Source organism: Pogona vitticeps, chromosome 3, assembly GCF_051106095.1.
Source record: "Pogona vitticeps strain Pit_001003342236 chromosome 3, PviZW2.1, whole genome shotgun sequence".
In the NCBI taxonomy this organism is placed as follows: Eukaryota; Metazoa; Chordata; class Lepidosauria; order Squamata; family Agamidae; genus Pogona; species Pogona vitticeps.
In genome coordinates this window covers 184187261-184201565 of record NC_135785.1, presented here as the reverse complement: position 1 = coordinate 184201565, position 14305 = coordinate 184187261, and the positions used below count along the sequence as shown (strand labels likewise).

The 14305-nt window shown below is 38.2% G+C and overlaps 2 protein-coding genes across 4 annotated transcripts in view; one reads left to right on the top strand and one right to left on the bottom strand.

Annotated features, from left to right (window-relative positions):
- The window catches only part of MOSPD2 (motile sperm domain containing 2), a 43684-nt gene extending 43345 nt beyond the window's left edge, over positions 1-339 (bottom strand). Inside the window, exon 1 of one of the 2 annotated variants that reach the window (XM_072994354.2) lies at positions 317-339. Coding sequence is in view for 1 of the 2 variants with exons in the window: in XM_020786795.3 (XP_020642454.3) it covers positions 6-14 (9 nt within the window). In the remaining variant the exon portion in view is untranslated. Of the gene's footprint in view, positions 1-5; positions 140-316 lie in introns of those variants that run through there. The other variant, XM_020786795.3, reaches the window with a different exon arrangement.
- Positions 16-13588, top strand: FANCB (FA complementation group B). Of its 2 annotated transcripts, none has more exons than XM_020786794.3 (9): positions 16-127; positions 3015-4043; positions 5033-5185; positions 6407-6499; positions 7400-7528; positions 8346-8503; positions 8752-9179; positions 9895-10132; positions 11723-13588. In XM_020786794.3, the coding sequence occupies exons 2-9, from the start codon at positions 3069-3071 to the stop codon at positions 12111-12113; spliced, it is 2565 nt and encodes an 854-aa protein (XP_020642453.3). In that variant the 5' UTR covers positions 16-127; positions 3015-3068; the 3' UTR covers positions 12114-13588. The 2 variants fall into 2 exon arrangements, with proteins under 2 accessions (XP_020642453.3, XP_020642451.3); XM_020786792.3 differs by lacking the exon at positions 16-127 and adding an exon at positions 499-638.
- The last annotated feature ends 717 nt before the right edge of the window (positions 13589-14305 follow it).

Here is a 14305-nt window from a genome sequence, read left to right as displayed (position 1 = left end):
CTCACATCCGCCATGGTCCTGCCCGCCGCACTAACACACTTGAGGCAGCGCGAGCGAGCGAGAAACAACGAATGAGAAGAAGAGAGCGAAAGAGGAAGAAGGGAGGGAGCGCGTGACGCTCGCTGAGGTAAGCCCCGACCGGCACCAGTGGGCGCCGCGCGCGCAGGGAAGAGGGAGTAGCCCTCCTAACCACAATTGCTGCCGCGAACCAATCCTCTTCGTTCCCCTTAACAAACAGCCTCGCCCGTCCCTTATCTCAGTTTCCTTCTCCCCCCAGCCCGCTGCCGCCGCGCATGCGCCCGCCCCAAATCACAACCTTCCACTTCCTTGTCTCTCGAAGCCACGCCCACCTGTTTCCCGACGGACTTCTATCCTCTCCTCATACCCGCCCCCTTCAGTTAGTCCCGCCCTATTGCTCTTGCCATCGCCCAATGATGTTCGGCTCGCTGCATAACGTAGCCGAACCTCCCTCATTTGCCCGTCGGCATTTGGGTTCCCAGAAGCCCTTGCGTGGCGGGAGGTTTTGAGATAGGAAATGCCGCCGCTGTGGGTTTCTCTTAATGGAGTTTTCGGGGATAAGGAAGAAGTCCTGTTGTTAGGCTAACGTGGTGATTTCTGTAAATGAGACTTGCTTCGAAGTAAGTACTGTACACTTCAAATGATGCTCTGGCAGCTATCACGGTTCTTGAGGAATTTGGGAATCGGAGGCGGAAAGTGAGGTCTGGTTTAGATGAGGTGGGATTTTTGGGACGTAGTGGCTTGCCAAGAATGGACTCAAGGAAATCGGGCTTTCACACCAACACAGCCCTTCAGGAGAAGACAAAGAGGAGCAGGCAGCCTTGCACCTACGCCTGTGTAGTCTGTGCCCCTCAAGACATGCCGTGGAAGATGTTACCTGCCAGAAAATCTCAGGGTTGCCCATCATTGGGCAAAAATTGCCTGATATATTTATTAATTGTATTATGGTGATTCTGGCATGAACGAAGGAAGTCAAAAGCCACACCAGATGGCTCAGGTTTGATTGTGGTAATGTTGCCTGTGGTTTATCTAGTTTTCTCAGACTTGGAATTTAGACTGAACTCACCATTTGTGAAAATGTATATGGAACTGTAAGCTATACAAGCTAGTTATAGTTGGCAATCCTGGTGCTGTAAAGAGGAGTTTAAATTAGATTGCGAGTCTAAACTAGGGCTTGGATCAAAGTGATGCAATAAAATTCCTTTTCTTTAATGGTGAATAAATATGATCACATATGTGATCAAACCAGTATTCAAAGACTACATCATTTAAACATCTGCCTATCCTTGAAAACATGTACACAGAACACAAACAGCTAAAATGCTGGCTCAGACATAGTACTGTAGCACTTTCAGACTGATACAAATACCAAGGATGAAAGGATTTTTTTTTTGTTTGATACACTTAAAAGGAGTTTTGACTAATGAACCTTTTTATGCAACTTGGCAAACCATTGTCGAAGTATGTTCTTCTCACTAACTAGAGTTAAAGTTACCTCAGGAAGTATAGTACCTAGTCTACTGCTAGACCCTTTGGCACGCTGTTTCTTCAATTACCACAACCATCATTGGCCACTAGTAAGATTGGTGATGCTGCTGAAATTGAGTGGTAATAGCACCACAAAGAAGGCCAGCATCTTTTACTGTTTCCTTCCCTTCTGCTTCACTTCTTTTCATTTGATGATTTGTCCTAGGGACACTGATACGTGCTTTAAAATTGGATGTTTTCCCCTACATATTGGCCAAGTTCTCATAGGAGATAATAACTTGCAACACATTCTTATTCAGTAATTGATGATAAGATTTTCTGCTTTAGTAGTTCCATTTATCTGACTAAACTATGATGGTCAATATCAAGCAAAGTAAATGAATGAGCAAGACTTGTTAAGTCAACTGTTACATAAGTCCCACTGAGTCATTGAGTCAGTTCAAGTTTGGACTAACAGTTGGATTTAGCCCTAAGCTATTTATTAGCAGAAGAATGAAGAAGGATGAGTGCTCCGCCTCTTTACTCTGTTTGTAAATCTGTGCATGTGTGATTCTGCTGATATTTAGTCAATGAAACAGATTTTATTACTATGGCTCCTTGCTACCACTCTCCTTCCAAATACTTTCTTTTTACTACTGTGCATTAATCCGTACTGGAGTTAGTAGAGCTGCGTAGAATTTGCCTATGAAATACAACACATTTTGTTCTTAAATGCTCTTTTCATTCGAGCAGAACATGGGTGGGGAACTGTACTGGAGGGCTGGATTCTGCTGCTCCAAGCCCTTCACTGGTGGAATACATCAGAGGGCTGGGCCATACCTGAGGCTTCTTGGCATCATAAAGTTCCAAGCCTGAAGCACCATCTGGACCTTTTTCACCCAGCACTTCTGCTGGCAAGCAACTTCCATCTTTCTCTCTTATGGGGAGGGGAGTCAAAGAGCAAAATAGTCCTAGCTGGCACTTTAGGGAGCAGCTGAGCACTTCATTTCACCCTATCCTGTCTCCCTCCCTGACCGTGCAAGTAAAGAGAGGGAAGGCTGTGTAATATTTGCCAGTTCAAACAAGCTAGCTGAGCCCAGAATTGCCCAGCTCTTGGAAGCATTGACTGATGATGGGATAAGGAGCACCTCTTATCTCTCATCAATGGCTGGACATAGCTGTAGCTCCTCTTTGTCTTCAATGTAGGCCAAGATTTTGGAAATGCCCTTGACAGGTTAGGTTCTGATCCCTTGTTGGTGAACTTAGGTTTCATTCTCTGGCTAAAAGATTGCAGTCTTTAGCAAATTTATAGAAGTGTGCTACTTACATTTGGACAAACCTGTTTAGGATTATGCTGAAAAAGGCTTCAGGATTTAAAATGTACTTATTAAACTGAATTATCAGTTTAACTCAATATGCCTCTGATCTTTTTTATGGAATTACTTAATTGCCATCATTATCATTATTAACTTGAGAGCTGGAAGGAAGATGATTAGTAATATATTGTAATATTACCATTTTGTTTTTAGATTGAGAAAATACATTTTGATTCAAATGCTAAATTGAACAGACGAATCTTCTGAATGGAAAAAAAGGCCAAGTCTTCGTGTGATGGAAATGTTTTGAGGAAAAACATGTTAAGCGATAAACAAGATAGATTTTTATCTTATAATGGGGAACTTCTCATTTTCTGGATGTCAAAAGGAAAATCCTCACAGGGTGATGATACTGAAATGAACAAATTACACGTCAGACGAATGAATTTTAACACTGATAGAAAATTGTTTGTTGAAATATCCACTGCATCATTTAGTATGTCTGGGGAAGGTATTGAAATTATTCATTGCAGCTGTGCATCTTGCTTCAGGACTGGAATTCTTTATCCCGCTATTCTATTGAAAAAGAGAAAAAGAAAGAACATTAAATATATTTTACTCTTCCTTTACAACTTTAACCAATTTGAGGTGGTTCTTCACTTTACACTGGATTATGAACTCAGAGAACCAATAAAAATACTTGCTGGTCCAACAGTTTTATGGAGTTGTGAAAAAAACATTTTTTATATTTCTCCCCGAACGGGTACTATTTTATGTGCCCCTGTTAAATTTTCTTCCATCAAATGGGCAGGTGAGATTGAAGGCGAAGGTATTGTAGTTTTTGGAACAAGAGCTGTTGGTTTGCCAGATCAAAGGAATGGACAAAGTGTTCTCCAATCAGATGCACTTGTCTGGAGTAGTGAATTTATTTCCTATGCAGTAGAGAAAGAGAAAATGCTGACTAGTGCCAGTTTTCTGCCTCATGCTTATAGCAGTGTCATCTCTTGTATGCATGTTTTCAAAGCTGAGGCCACAAGGAATAAATTTAGGACATCAGTTATTGCAGTCACGTGCAAAAGCCAGCTTGTTGTCTTCCAAGATGGTCTACCTAAAGATGTTCACCAGCTTCCATATGAGCAGCCTTGTTCGCTACAAATAGTTGTGGTAGAAGGAAGCAGCCAGTTGGTGGTTGTGGCCTTTGCTTCAGGAGATGTCTGTGCTCTATGGAAACATAATCTTCAGGTACTGATGTTCTGCTATTTTTCTGCTTTGAATTGTGCTGACTCTGATTGTGTACTGTTCTTTCCATAATGTATTAAGTAGCGTTGTCGTCCAAAGCATGAGAATTCTGATGCACCCATGATTTTCCTGCTTCAGTGTTAGGAGCAATTCCAAGCACATAATATTTGCAGAAGTTGGAAAACTTCCCATGCCATTTGTTGTTTGGATGAGAGCAGTGTTGGTTAATCATACTAGGAACAGTGCTGCACATGTTAAATAAATCGTGCTGGGGTGCAAATGAGTCTAGGCATTATTCTTTTTGACTTGATTAAAAGTATTCCTTTTAATCCAATTTCTGTCAAAGCTGATGTGAGTTACTCAGTGGGGGAGGCTTTCTGATCAGGTTCAGAGGCACTTTTGAAATAATTCCTTCTTTGACAATTGAATGGTGCCACTGAAAATAGATGTTGGGCCTGCATTCTGCTTATTCTCAGCACAAATGAAATCCTGACCAAAAATGCAAAATGAGATACTTGAATATTTGTTGCATCAAAGTAAGTCTGTCATGTTAACCATTTTGGAAAAGCATCAAGCATTTTTAAAGCCATACTTAGAGAAGTAAATCTTCTATTTATTTAAATTATTTAAGTCAGTACATAGTTCATAAAATGCCTATACTCCATCTCTGAAGAGTGGATTTACACAACTTTGTTCACTTTGATTGCTTCAGCTTTTCATTGTCATCTCTATTGCAGGTAAACATGATAAGAGACCTCTGGGTAGAGTGGGCGGCATATAAATTAAATAAATAAATAAATAAATAAAGTATTGTCCCAAGATAAAATGACAGCTGATTTACCCTAATATTTTAAGCACCTAACACACTATTTGTTAATGAAGTACTGTATTTTTATTCATTGCAAACAACACCAACCATTCCATAATGGTCCATAGCATAGTTTTAACCATGAATGCATGAAAACGTGTTTCATGCTTGTATTATGTTACAGGTGGCTTCTTGCTGGACAAATGTGAGATCTGTTCTGGTAGATGATTTTGCTGGCATTGGAACTGAACAAATCTTGATCCTTCCAGAAAGTGATAGTACTTCAGAAAGTTTGAATGACTTCCAAATAACAGATTTGGGAAAAGTTAACTATGTGGTAAGGTTTTCAAATGTATTACAGAAATGTTGGGGAACTACGTCATTAGAAAGAAAGATACTTGGCAAATAATGCATTTTATACTTAACTCTGCTTTTTCTGCTAATAGTTCATATATTAGCTAGGTCCTTTGATGAGTACGTAGATCAAATCATCAGACACTGGGCAGGTATAGCAAGCCCTTGCAAAATCAAGTGCCCTTAATATTGCTATGGTAATGTAATTTCTTCAGGAGGCATTAGTAACCTTGTTTAGTCAAAATATCAAAGCTTTTCAATTTGCATGCAAAACATAAACAGAATACAGTAGAATAAATTCATATAAAGTTGGGATGAAAACTAGTGGAAGAAACATTAGAAATTTAAGATGTATCGATGACATTTTACTGGCAGAAGAGAACAGTGACATGAAACAACTGCTGATGGTGAAAGAAGAAAGCACAAAAATAGGATTGTGAAAATTAAGGAGGGAGAGGTAAAGCTTTCAGAAGAACTACGGTATTTAACTTTAAACTTGACAAAGAAGAAATCAAAATTGTTGAAGTTTATCTATACCATGGTTCAGTCATCAATTCAAATAGAAAAGGTAGCCAATATCAGAAGAATTCTGAGACTTGAAAGGAACATTATGAAACAACTATGGAAATCCTTAAATGTACTGTAAAAATATCTGTCATTGAAGACCACATCCAAGATCATATGTGTTATATCCAATTGTTCATGGATGTAAAAACTGGACAATAATGAAAGCTGGCAGAGAAAAAAGAGATACATTCAAGATGCAGTGTTAAAGGAGAATTTTACAGATTCCATAAAAATTCTTTAATTATTCAAAGTATTTATATGCTGCTTTTCTCCCAATAGGGGACCCAGAGAATGCCAGTAAATATAGCTGGGCTGTAGATCAAATCAAGCCTGAATTCTTAATAGACACTAAAATAATTATTCTGAGGAGATTTTACTTCGTTCTTATCAGGAGAAAACAGGACATGCTGTAGAAGACAATAATGCTAGGAGCAGTTGAAGGAATAGGAAAAGAGGAAAAATTATCATTAGATGATTGATGCATTAAAGGAAGCCATAGCCTTCAGTTTGCAAAACTTTCCCATAGAAAGTTTATAATTATATATTTATGTCCCTGTGACTTTCTGTCTTAGAGTTCTCTGTAACTGTACATCATTTACTTTTAGGTATTGAATTAATGTGTGTTGCCTTTCTTTAGACTAAAATGCATTCTGAAGATGACTCATCTTTTGCAGAAGAGCTACAAGAGAATCGCTACCTTACTATCAAAGCACTTGAAACAAGATTGCAGGTTTATGTCCAGTATCTATATCTTGACATGTGTAGGCAGCAAAGGATGTATTCTGCATTTAATGAATGTTCAAGTATTATGAATTCTGTGCTTTTTTCATGCAATAGATGTTTTAAGCAGAACAAAGTATTATTGACTATCCACTGTTATAACCAAGACAGAATGGAATTGCCTGCTATCAAGTTAAAGGAATTTGAATGTTGTTTGGAATTAATAGTGTCTGTTCTCATTTCTTTTCATGGCATGTTTTAACACTCGAAGTTGGAAAATAACACATTACAAATGGTGGTCCTGGGGAGTTTTGGGCCATCTGTATTTACTTTAAAAAAATTAAAGTAATGCATTACCCTTTACATAAAAAGAAACAGCAGTATAGTACTTTAAGACAATGTCAGCAGCTTAGTTTTTTAAAATAAGGTTTCAACCGCTGTTAAAGCTATTAAACACAAAAAAACCCCACAATTTTTTGCCATCCATTTATTATTTTTCTTGTGATTGTTGCTTGAGGATTTGCAGTGGATATACATGCATATTTACTTGGAATGAAGCCTCTTCATGCTCATTACAGTTTATTTCCAAGTGTACATGCAAAAGGTTACACTGAAGCCTTGCAAAACAATCTTACTGGTAGATGGGGAGATCCACAGTAGTTTGAAAGCCTTTGAAAGCCTTCATAGTCTGCTGTAAACTAATTGTGATTTTTCTCTGTGTACTGTCAATTTGATCAAGTCAATTTCATGGCAACCAGCGAACTCCAGTAAAGAAGCATCAATTTTCTAACAGAACAAGATCTGCAAGAATTGCATATTGGGCCTTTAGCACCTTTCATAAGAGATGAATCTCCTATAACCCTTACATTATTGTTGTCATGGACTCCCTATTCTCTTCTATACTGCACAGGCTGGCTTTGCTTCCCTTCGAGAATTACAGCAGCATTTAAAACTCAAAGAAAAGGTCCTGATGGAAAGTTGTAGTGCATTAATCGACATGGCTCAAGGTCGGACACATAGACTTCCAAGTGCAATGAAGGTAACATTTATTAAGGTATTGTATTTGGTTAAAAGATATCAAGCATTCTAGGAGTTTGTTCACATTGTTTTATAGCAGGTAGCACCACAGTTCCTCAATGCTGTACACAAGAGGCCTTTAGTGGTAATCAGTGGTAGTCATTGTAAGAAATTATTTCCACTATAGTTTTAACTGCTTTTAAAAACAATGGTCTAATCAATAAGAATGATTTGATGCGTTTCTCTTTCTCTGTTAAAGTAAAGGTCCAATAGATATGGCTTTGGCCTCTGCTTGTCCAGGAAATAGGGGAGGATGAGGTGGTTTTTCTCTTGAACACCCATTTCTGGTTTGGGAATACTTATAGGTTAAATTCTAAAACTTGTCCACGATTTCAACAGACATGTCTGCTGACATCTTAGTCTTGTGTACCAACTGTACCTATTCCTGAAGTTGTTGGATCTGGCTGTGGGGTGTCACATACCTTAGATACATCCTGTCTGGGCTACTGTAACATACTCTGCCCAGGGTTGCCTTTGCATTTAAAAAAACTTAAAAGGAGGCAGTCCCCCCCCCCCGTCCTGTTATGATGAGAGTCATATTTGCTGGGGATCTGAAAGACATTCTTGCTGGCTGCTTTTAGTTTATGGAACTCATTTCTAAAGGAAACAAAACTAGGCTTGCCATGCCTGTGCTGTACTTTTGTCATGATGTAGTAAGTATAAACCATCATTTAGCCAAAAATTATGCGGCAAACAGTGTTTTTCCCAGTCTTAGGATTCTTCTTCAAAAAAAAACACACCCCTCTTCAGCTGTATTTGTATGTATATTTTTATGTAAGGAAGGCCTTGTTTCTCTCTGGGATGAAACAGAGACGGTGTTTGATAAAGACATATCAACCCCATGTGCCAGTGAAGAGCAACTGGTAGAAAAGCTGTGGTACCATGTAGTGGAGGACAACTTAGTCGTTGGAGTACAGCTAAAGGAAGCGCTTGATTTGTAAGTAGTTTGAATTAAGTATTTTTTAAAAGGAAGAATAGAATTTAAAAATTATTCTAAAAATAAACAAGACCATAGGTTTCTTATTGATATATGATAAAAATGTGAAGTACATAATATATTTTGTGCATTTGGTATAAAGTTAATTTGAAGAGGTGATAAATTATAGGTACATAAAATACAAAGTCATATTGCAGTGCCAAAATGTTGTTTCGGTGTGTGCATTGTGCTTTTTATTTTTTAAACAGGCTACTCAGTGATGTCACTTTATCGCTGATAATGCATCAGAAATGCACTTCATTTTCTCCAACTAAATGCAAATGTAATGCTGTTACTTTGACGAAAGCTGCACTGGTAGAATGTACATCACATTGGCAAGTGGAACCGCTGCCTAAAAGGGTCAAGTTAGATTGCCATAATGGAAAAGAACACGATGGAGGACCTTCTCAAGTGAACGCAGAGAGAATAAAAACCTTCACTGCAGTCACCCACCTCTCCCGTTTCTTAGCATTGCACCGAGTACACTGTACAGTATTGCTGCATGCAAAAAGTTGCAAAGAGGAAAATCTGCTGAAAAACAAAAAACTGACTTTATTATGTGGTAATATTTTCTTAAGTCTGGCAGAGATTTCCAGAGGAAAATACTCAATAAATCTAAAAGATTTTAAATATACAGGTAATTTGAAACGTGATACAAGTACTGTATTAATCTATCTTTTCCATTACTATTGCTGTTATCAGGAACTAATAGTTGTAGTGCTCCTTGCTACGAGTATATTATCAGAAGTATTCATTACAAGTAGAAATTGTTAACTTCAAATTAATGAGTGTTGTTTGTAAAACAGAATTCTTGAAGTCTGTCTCTAGATTTTTATCCTGCTACATAGAAACTGGATAGCTGTTATTTACATTAGAACAAAGCCAAAGTAAGTTGAAGTAAAACAGTATTCTCACCTGCTCCTCAACCTCCACTTTGCATTTTTGGAAGGGGGTCTAGGGTTTGTGGAAAAATGTTCTGACTTTGATAAGGGAAAATGACGTCAGAATTCTGGAGCAGCCTTTAGAACACCAAGTGTTTTCTCTTTGCTGACGCTCAAGATGGTATGTAGCATGTGGAAAGGAATCTTATCTCTGGACAAGCAATGCTCTGTAATGAATAATTTTACAAAGTAGTTTGTTGGCTTTAAAATGTTTTCTCAGTGCACAGAAAAGTCTGGGGGGGGGGGAAGACCAGCAAAAAACCTCCAGTGTCCTCTTATCAGAAAACAGAGAAGCTCAAATAAGTACAGTGTCTAATTATGGGCTTCCTTAATTGACAAAAGAGAGGTGTGAATGCTTTAAATAGTTTGTGCAATACTTTTATACCTAATGATTTTCTATCCTTCCTTCAGGCTCGATGACGGATCTTGTTTCACTTTGTGCAGTATCACATAAGCTGTCACTGCAAATAACTTCCCCCAACTGCACTCTGAATCCCATAAGCACATGGTTACAGGATCAAATGGAGTGTGCACCGATCAAGGAATTTCCTGACCATATGATATGTTGTAGGTCTGGAGATCTGAATGGTACTCTTTTCAAGTGGAATCTAAATACCCCTTTTGAAGCAATTTTAACAGTGTTTTGCAGGTAATAGCAGTTGAAAGACTGGGAATTCTTTGTCCTGCTTATAAAATGAGTCTTGTGGGCATAGTATTCTCAAATACCTTGCTAGTAGAACAGTGTAAGATGAATAGGCAGTTGTCTTCTCTCTTGTAGGCATTTCACCGATCTTCATCCATGAACAGAGAAAAGGTTTGCAGCGATGTTTAAAGCAAACTTTGAAATGGAGTTAATATTAAACTTGAAATAAAAGACATTAAAGAATTTTCAGAACTGACATTGCTGTCTACCTTTTAAAGCAGACTGTGCTCCACATTGAGTGGGGAAGTGTCCAGTTGTGTAATCCCATACTCTCAAGAAACTGGGAGGGAAGAGCTGGTTTATGTGTCCAGCAAACCAGGTGAAAAGCACACCAAACTAGTGGGCGCAACCAAATAAAATTGGGGGGCATAACAAACCTGATTTCCTCTAAATTTTTGTCCAGTTTTCTTCCAGAAGATTTTTCACCAGTCTGGGTAAAGCATATCGTTCAATTCAGATGTTCACTGTCAATGTAACTAGCTTTTAAAAGCAAGAAAATGTCAAGTTATGAAACACACTTTTGTTATATCCTGATCCACCAGTGCTGTTCTGCTCTGTGGATTCAGTTAACTGAATATTCACATACCTTCCTTTTCATATCTCTATTACTACAGAATGTATTAGGCTTTTTATTGTGTATTCATTTTGATTTTGAGTACAGTATTTAGATATAGAGGTCAAAGATTCATGTTATTTAAGCAATCAGTGCAGACATTGTTGCATTCAGAGTTGTGCACCTTTGTTACATTATAGATAATAGCTAAAATCCTGTTACATAGTTACACCTGTATAAGGCAAATTTATTTATTTGATTTATTTATTTGATTTATACCCCGCCCATCTGACCTAAAAGGCCACTCTAGGCAAATGGCATAACTTGCAGCTGCTTCTTTTGATAATCAGTGAGTTCCCAATAAGATTTTTAAGCTTGAGCATTAATCTCTGAAGTTAGGCCATTTGTGTTACACAAGCGTACATAAAATGACAATAAGAATTTGGCTAGTTCCTCGTGGCGCAGTGGTTAAACCACTGTACTGCAGCCAAAACTGCTCACGACCTGGGGTTCAATCCCAGGTAGCCGGCTTGAGGTTTACTCAGCCTTCTATCCTTCCGAGGTTGGTAAAATGAGGACCCAGCTCACTGGGGGGGGGGGCAATATATACTCTGCATAACTTGTAAACCGCCCAGAGAGTACATGAAGCACTATGAGGCGGTATATAAGCAGCACGCTTTGCTTTGCTTTAAATTTTAATTGTAACTTCATATAGTCTTCCTTAGGCAAGGCTATTGACAGTGCAAGATACTACTGCAGTCTGAAGCAGTACTGATGCCTTTTTAGCATTCTTTTCTTTTTTTGCATTTCTTCACCTTAATTTTTTTTTCCAGAGAGAAACTGTTATTTCTTTTCTGCCTCAGTTTAAAGCTTACAATACCTTTACCTTGTCATGAGCAGTGTTTTCTTCGGCATTTAAATCTGTCTGCTCAGGAATGTTAAGACACCATTTTTACCAATCCTATCATAAATCTGCTTCACAGACATCAAACTATCTTGCTCCAGTTTCTACACAACCTCATTGGATTGTTGCCACCCACTTGCAAAATAAAACTCCTAAGGTGGGGCAGCAAGAAAGAATTTGCTGAACAGCTTGCACAAACTTTGGTAAAGGAAATGGCCACTCTTCAAAATCCCTTCTCTTCAGGTCTTCAGGCTGAAAACATATCTCTGGATTATGGTGAGAGCAAAGAAACAAACAGTATCACAGCAGTTCAGCGCTTCAGAGAAACTTTTGAAGAGGAACAAAAGCAAAGTAAACTCTGTATGAATCAAACAATGAGTATTGCCTTATACAGAGGACTTGTTTTAAATGTACTTGAATTACAGCTGAGGTCTGACATGATTTCAGGGCAGTGCTGCTCATTCTTCTAATGTCATCGTGAATTATTTTTTTCCTCAGAAGCTGTCACATGATAGTTGCAATTAATTCCTCTTTAGGATGAAGGAAGCTTCTGTTTGGTCATTGTGATTTTGAAAGTAATTGAAAATTATGTTGCAGTTTTTCAAATAGCTGTGGAGGAATAACTGCTTTGCCTGTGCAGAAGTATACTCATCAATATCTCTGCCATCTGTCATAACCCTATATTCATACCCATGCTAGTAAATCTCCACCTAAAACAGCATAAAAGGCAGCCCCTGTAAAGGAAATGAGTTTTCCTGACAGCACATTGGATTACACTCTGAACTCTCTGATTCTGTGCCATTTTCAAGAATCAGACAGTATTGTATTTGAAGTATCGCAGGCTGCTGTTTCTTCTACCCAAGACAGATTTTTCTAAGGCTGCATTGCCTCTAGAAAAATCTTTGTAGCAGTTGCCGTGTTAGAGTCACTACTATGTATCATAGTACAAGATAATCTAAAGGGTTGTTGGTATACACAGGTTAAAATCCAGTAGAGTTGACCCATTGAATCAGTGGTGATTTGCTGAATCAACACCCATGTAAGTTCCATTGATTCAATGGCCGTACCCATCCCAAAGCTGATTATTTCAGTGTCTCTGTTCTGTTTAGGGATGAAAAGGTAAGGGGGCTTCTATTGTCATGAATGGAGGTGTGTGGGGTTTTTAACCCATGTCTTCCCGCACCCCAGTTGTAAGATCAAACCCCCCAGGAATGGGGGGAAAATGTCCCCCACCTGTGTGTGCTAGTTCGAGTCTAGATTGGAGGTATATGGACCTACTAAAGTAGAAAATAAAATAAAAGGATCATAAACAATACATATTTCAGGGCCAAAATCCTGCTGTGTAACTGTGCATGTCCAAGTCAGTAGCTGTAATAATGCTGAGACAGAAGTGCTATCCATGAGGTGCTTCTGCCAGCTGGTACAAATGGTATTGCCAGGGATATGTGACTGATTGTGCAATTGAATAGTGCCATTCCTTCTTCTTGGGCACAACAGCTGGCACACTTATGTAGGAGTAATAAGATTTTGCCCAGTGTGTTATGTAGTTTAATTTGTAGGACAACCACTCTTTGTGTGTTTAATTTTTTGTTTGATGAGATTGGCTGCTTAATATAAGCCATTCTTCCAATTTGTTAATACAGGCTTACTTACCTTAAGCAATGGAGACACCCAGTCCTGGTGAAACTTTTCTGCAAAGTTTCATTGTGAAGGTGGAACTGAATATTTTATGCTAAACGGGGTTGCTGGGATTATGCAAGAATTGTGTGAGTGGGATGGCCCATAGTTTTAAACTGCTGAATGGTTGAATAACACTTTTTTATTATCATGTGACATGTAGCTGTTTTTTTATTTATTGTAAGAACTGTAAATGACTGGTTTCATGCTTTTTGTTTTCTGTTTTTAAAATATTTATTAAAACTTAACATTTGTTAATTAACATTAACAGTTGTGTTTTCACATCTGTTCATGTGTTGCTTAAAAACTATAATAAATATGTCCCTTACTTATCAATATGATCCATGTAAATTTAATTCTTTTTTTTACCTAAAATTAGTTTGTGTGAATTTTATTTTCCTCCTCTATTATGTCTCCAAAAATTGCCTAGAAATTGTGCCTTGTCCTTTTAATCATGACTCAGAAGTGGCATTACCCAGCAACCACAAAGCGAGGGTAGAGTTAGATAAGTCTATGTCCTTTAGCTACACTTAGCTCATAATGATGTTCTGTGGATAAATGCACTCTGTAAAGCACCATGCTTGTTGAAATGCTACAAATACAAAGAAGAAAGTGCTTGTGTAGATTGGCCTGTAGATTGAAATAGGTTTCTTACATTCTTAAAAGCTTATCAAAAACTCCAAAGTGGATCAAAGCCGAGGATGATCATTGTGAAGAGGTCAGCATGGTGAAAATGGAGAGGGGTTTAAGTGCTCTTAGCTGTAGCGCTGAGCCAGAGTAGTTAACTGAAACTGAATTAGCCAGAAGTATTTCTGTTCTTTTAAAACTGCCTCAACAGGTTCATCATCTTTCTGTTAATTTGTTTTAATACTTTTGTGTCATGGCCAAAAATTCCTAGCAGATCCTTTGGTTAGTTATTTCTGCTAAACATGTTAAACCTTCCTTAATATTTTCTCTATAAAGAAGGCCACGGGATCCTAAATGA

Excerpts from the sequence above, each read along its gene's own strand:
- FANCB (XM_020786794.3), top strand. The coding sequence starts at position 3,069 with ATGGAAAAAAAGGCCAAGTCTTCGTGTGATGGAAATGTTTTGAGGAAA. Across the intron at positions 6,500-7,399 it reads CACTTGAAACAAGATTGCAG|GCTGGCTTTGCTTCCCTTCG; the intron begins GTTTATGTCCAG and ends TATACTGCACAG. Across the intron at positions 7,529-8,345 it reads GACTTCCAAGTGCAATGAAG|GAAGGCCTTGTTTCTCTCTG; the intron begins GTAACATTTATT and ends TTTTTATGTAAG.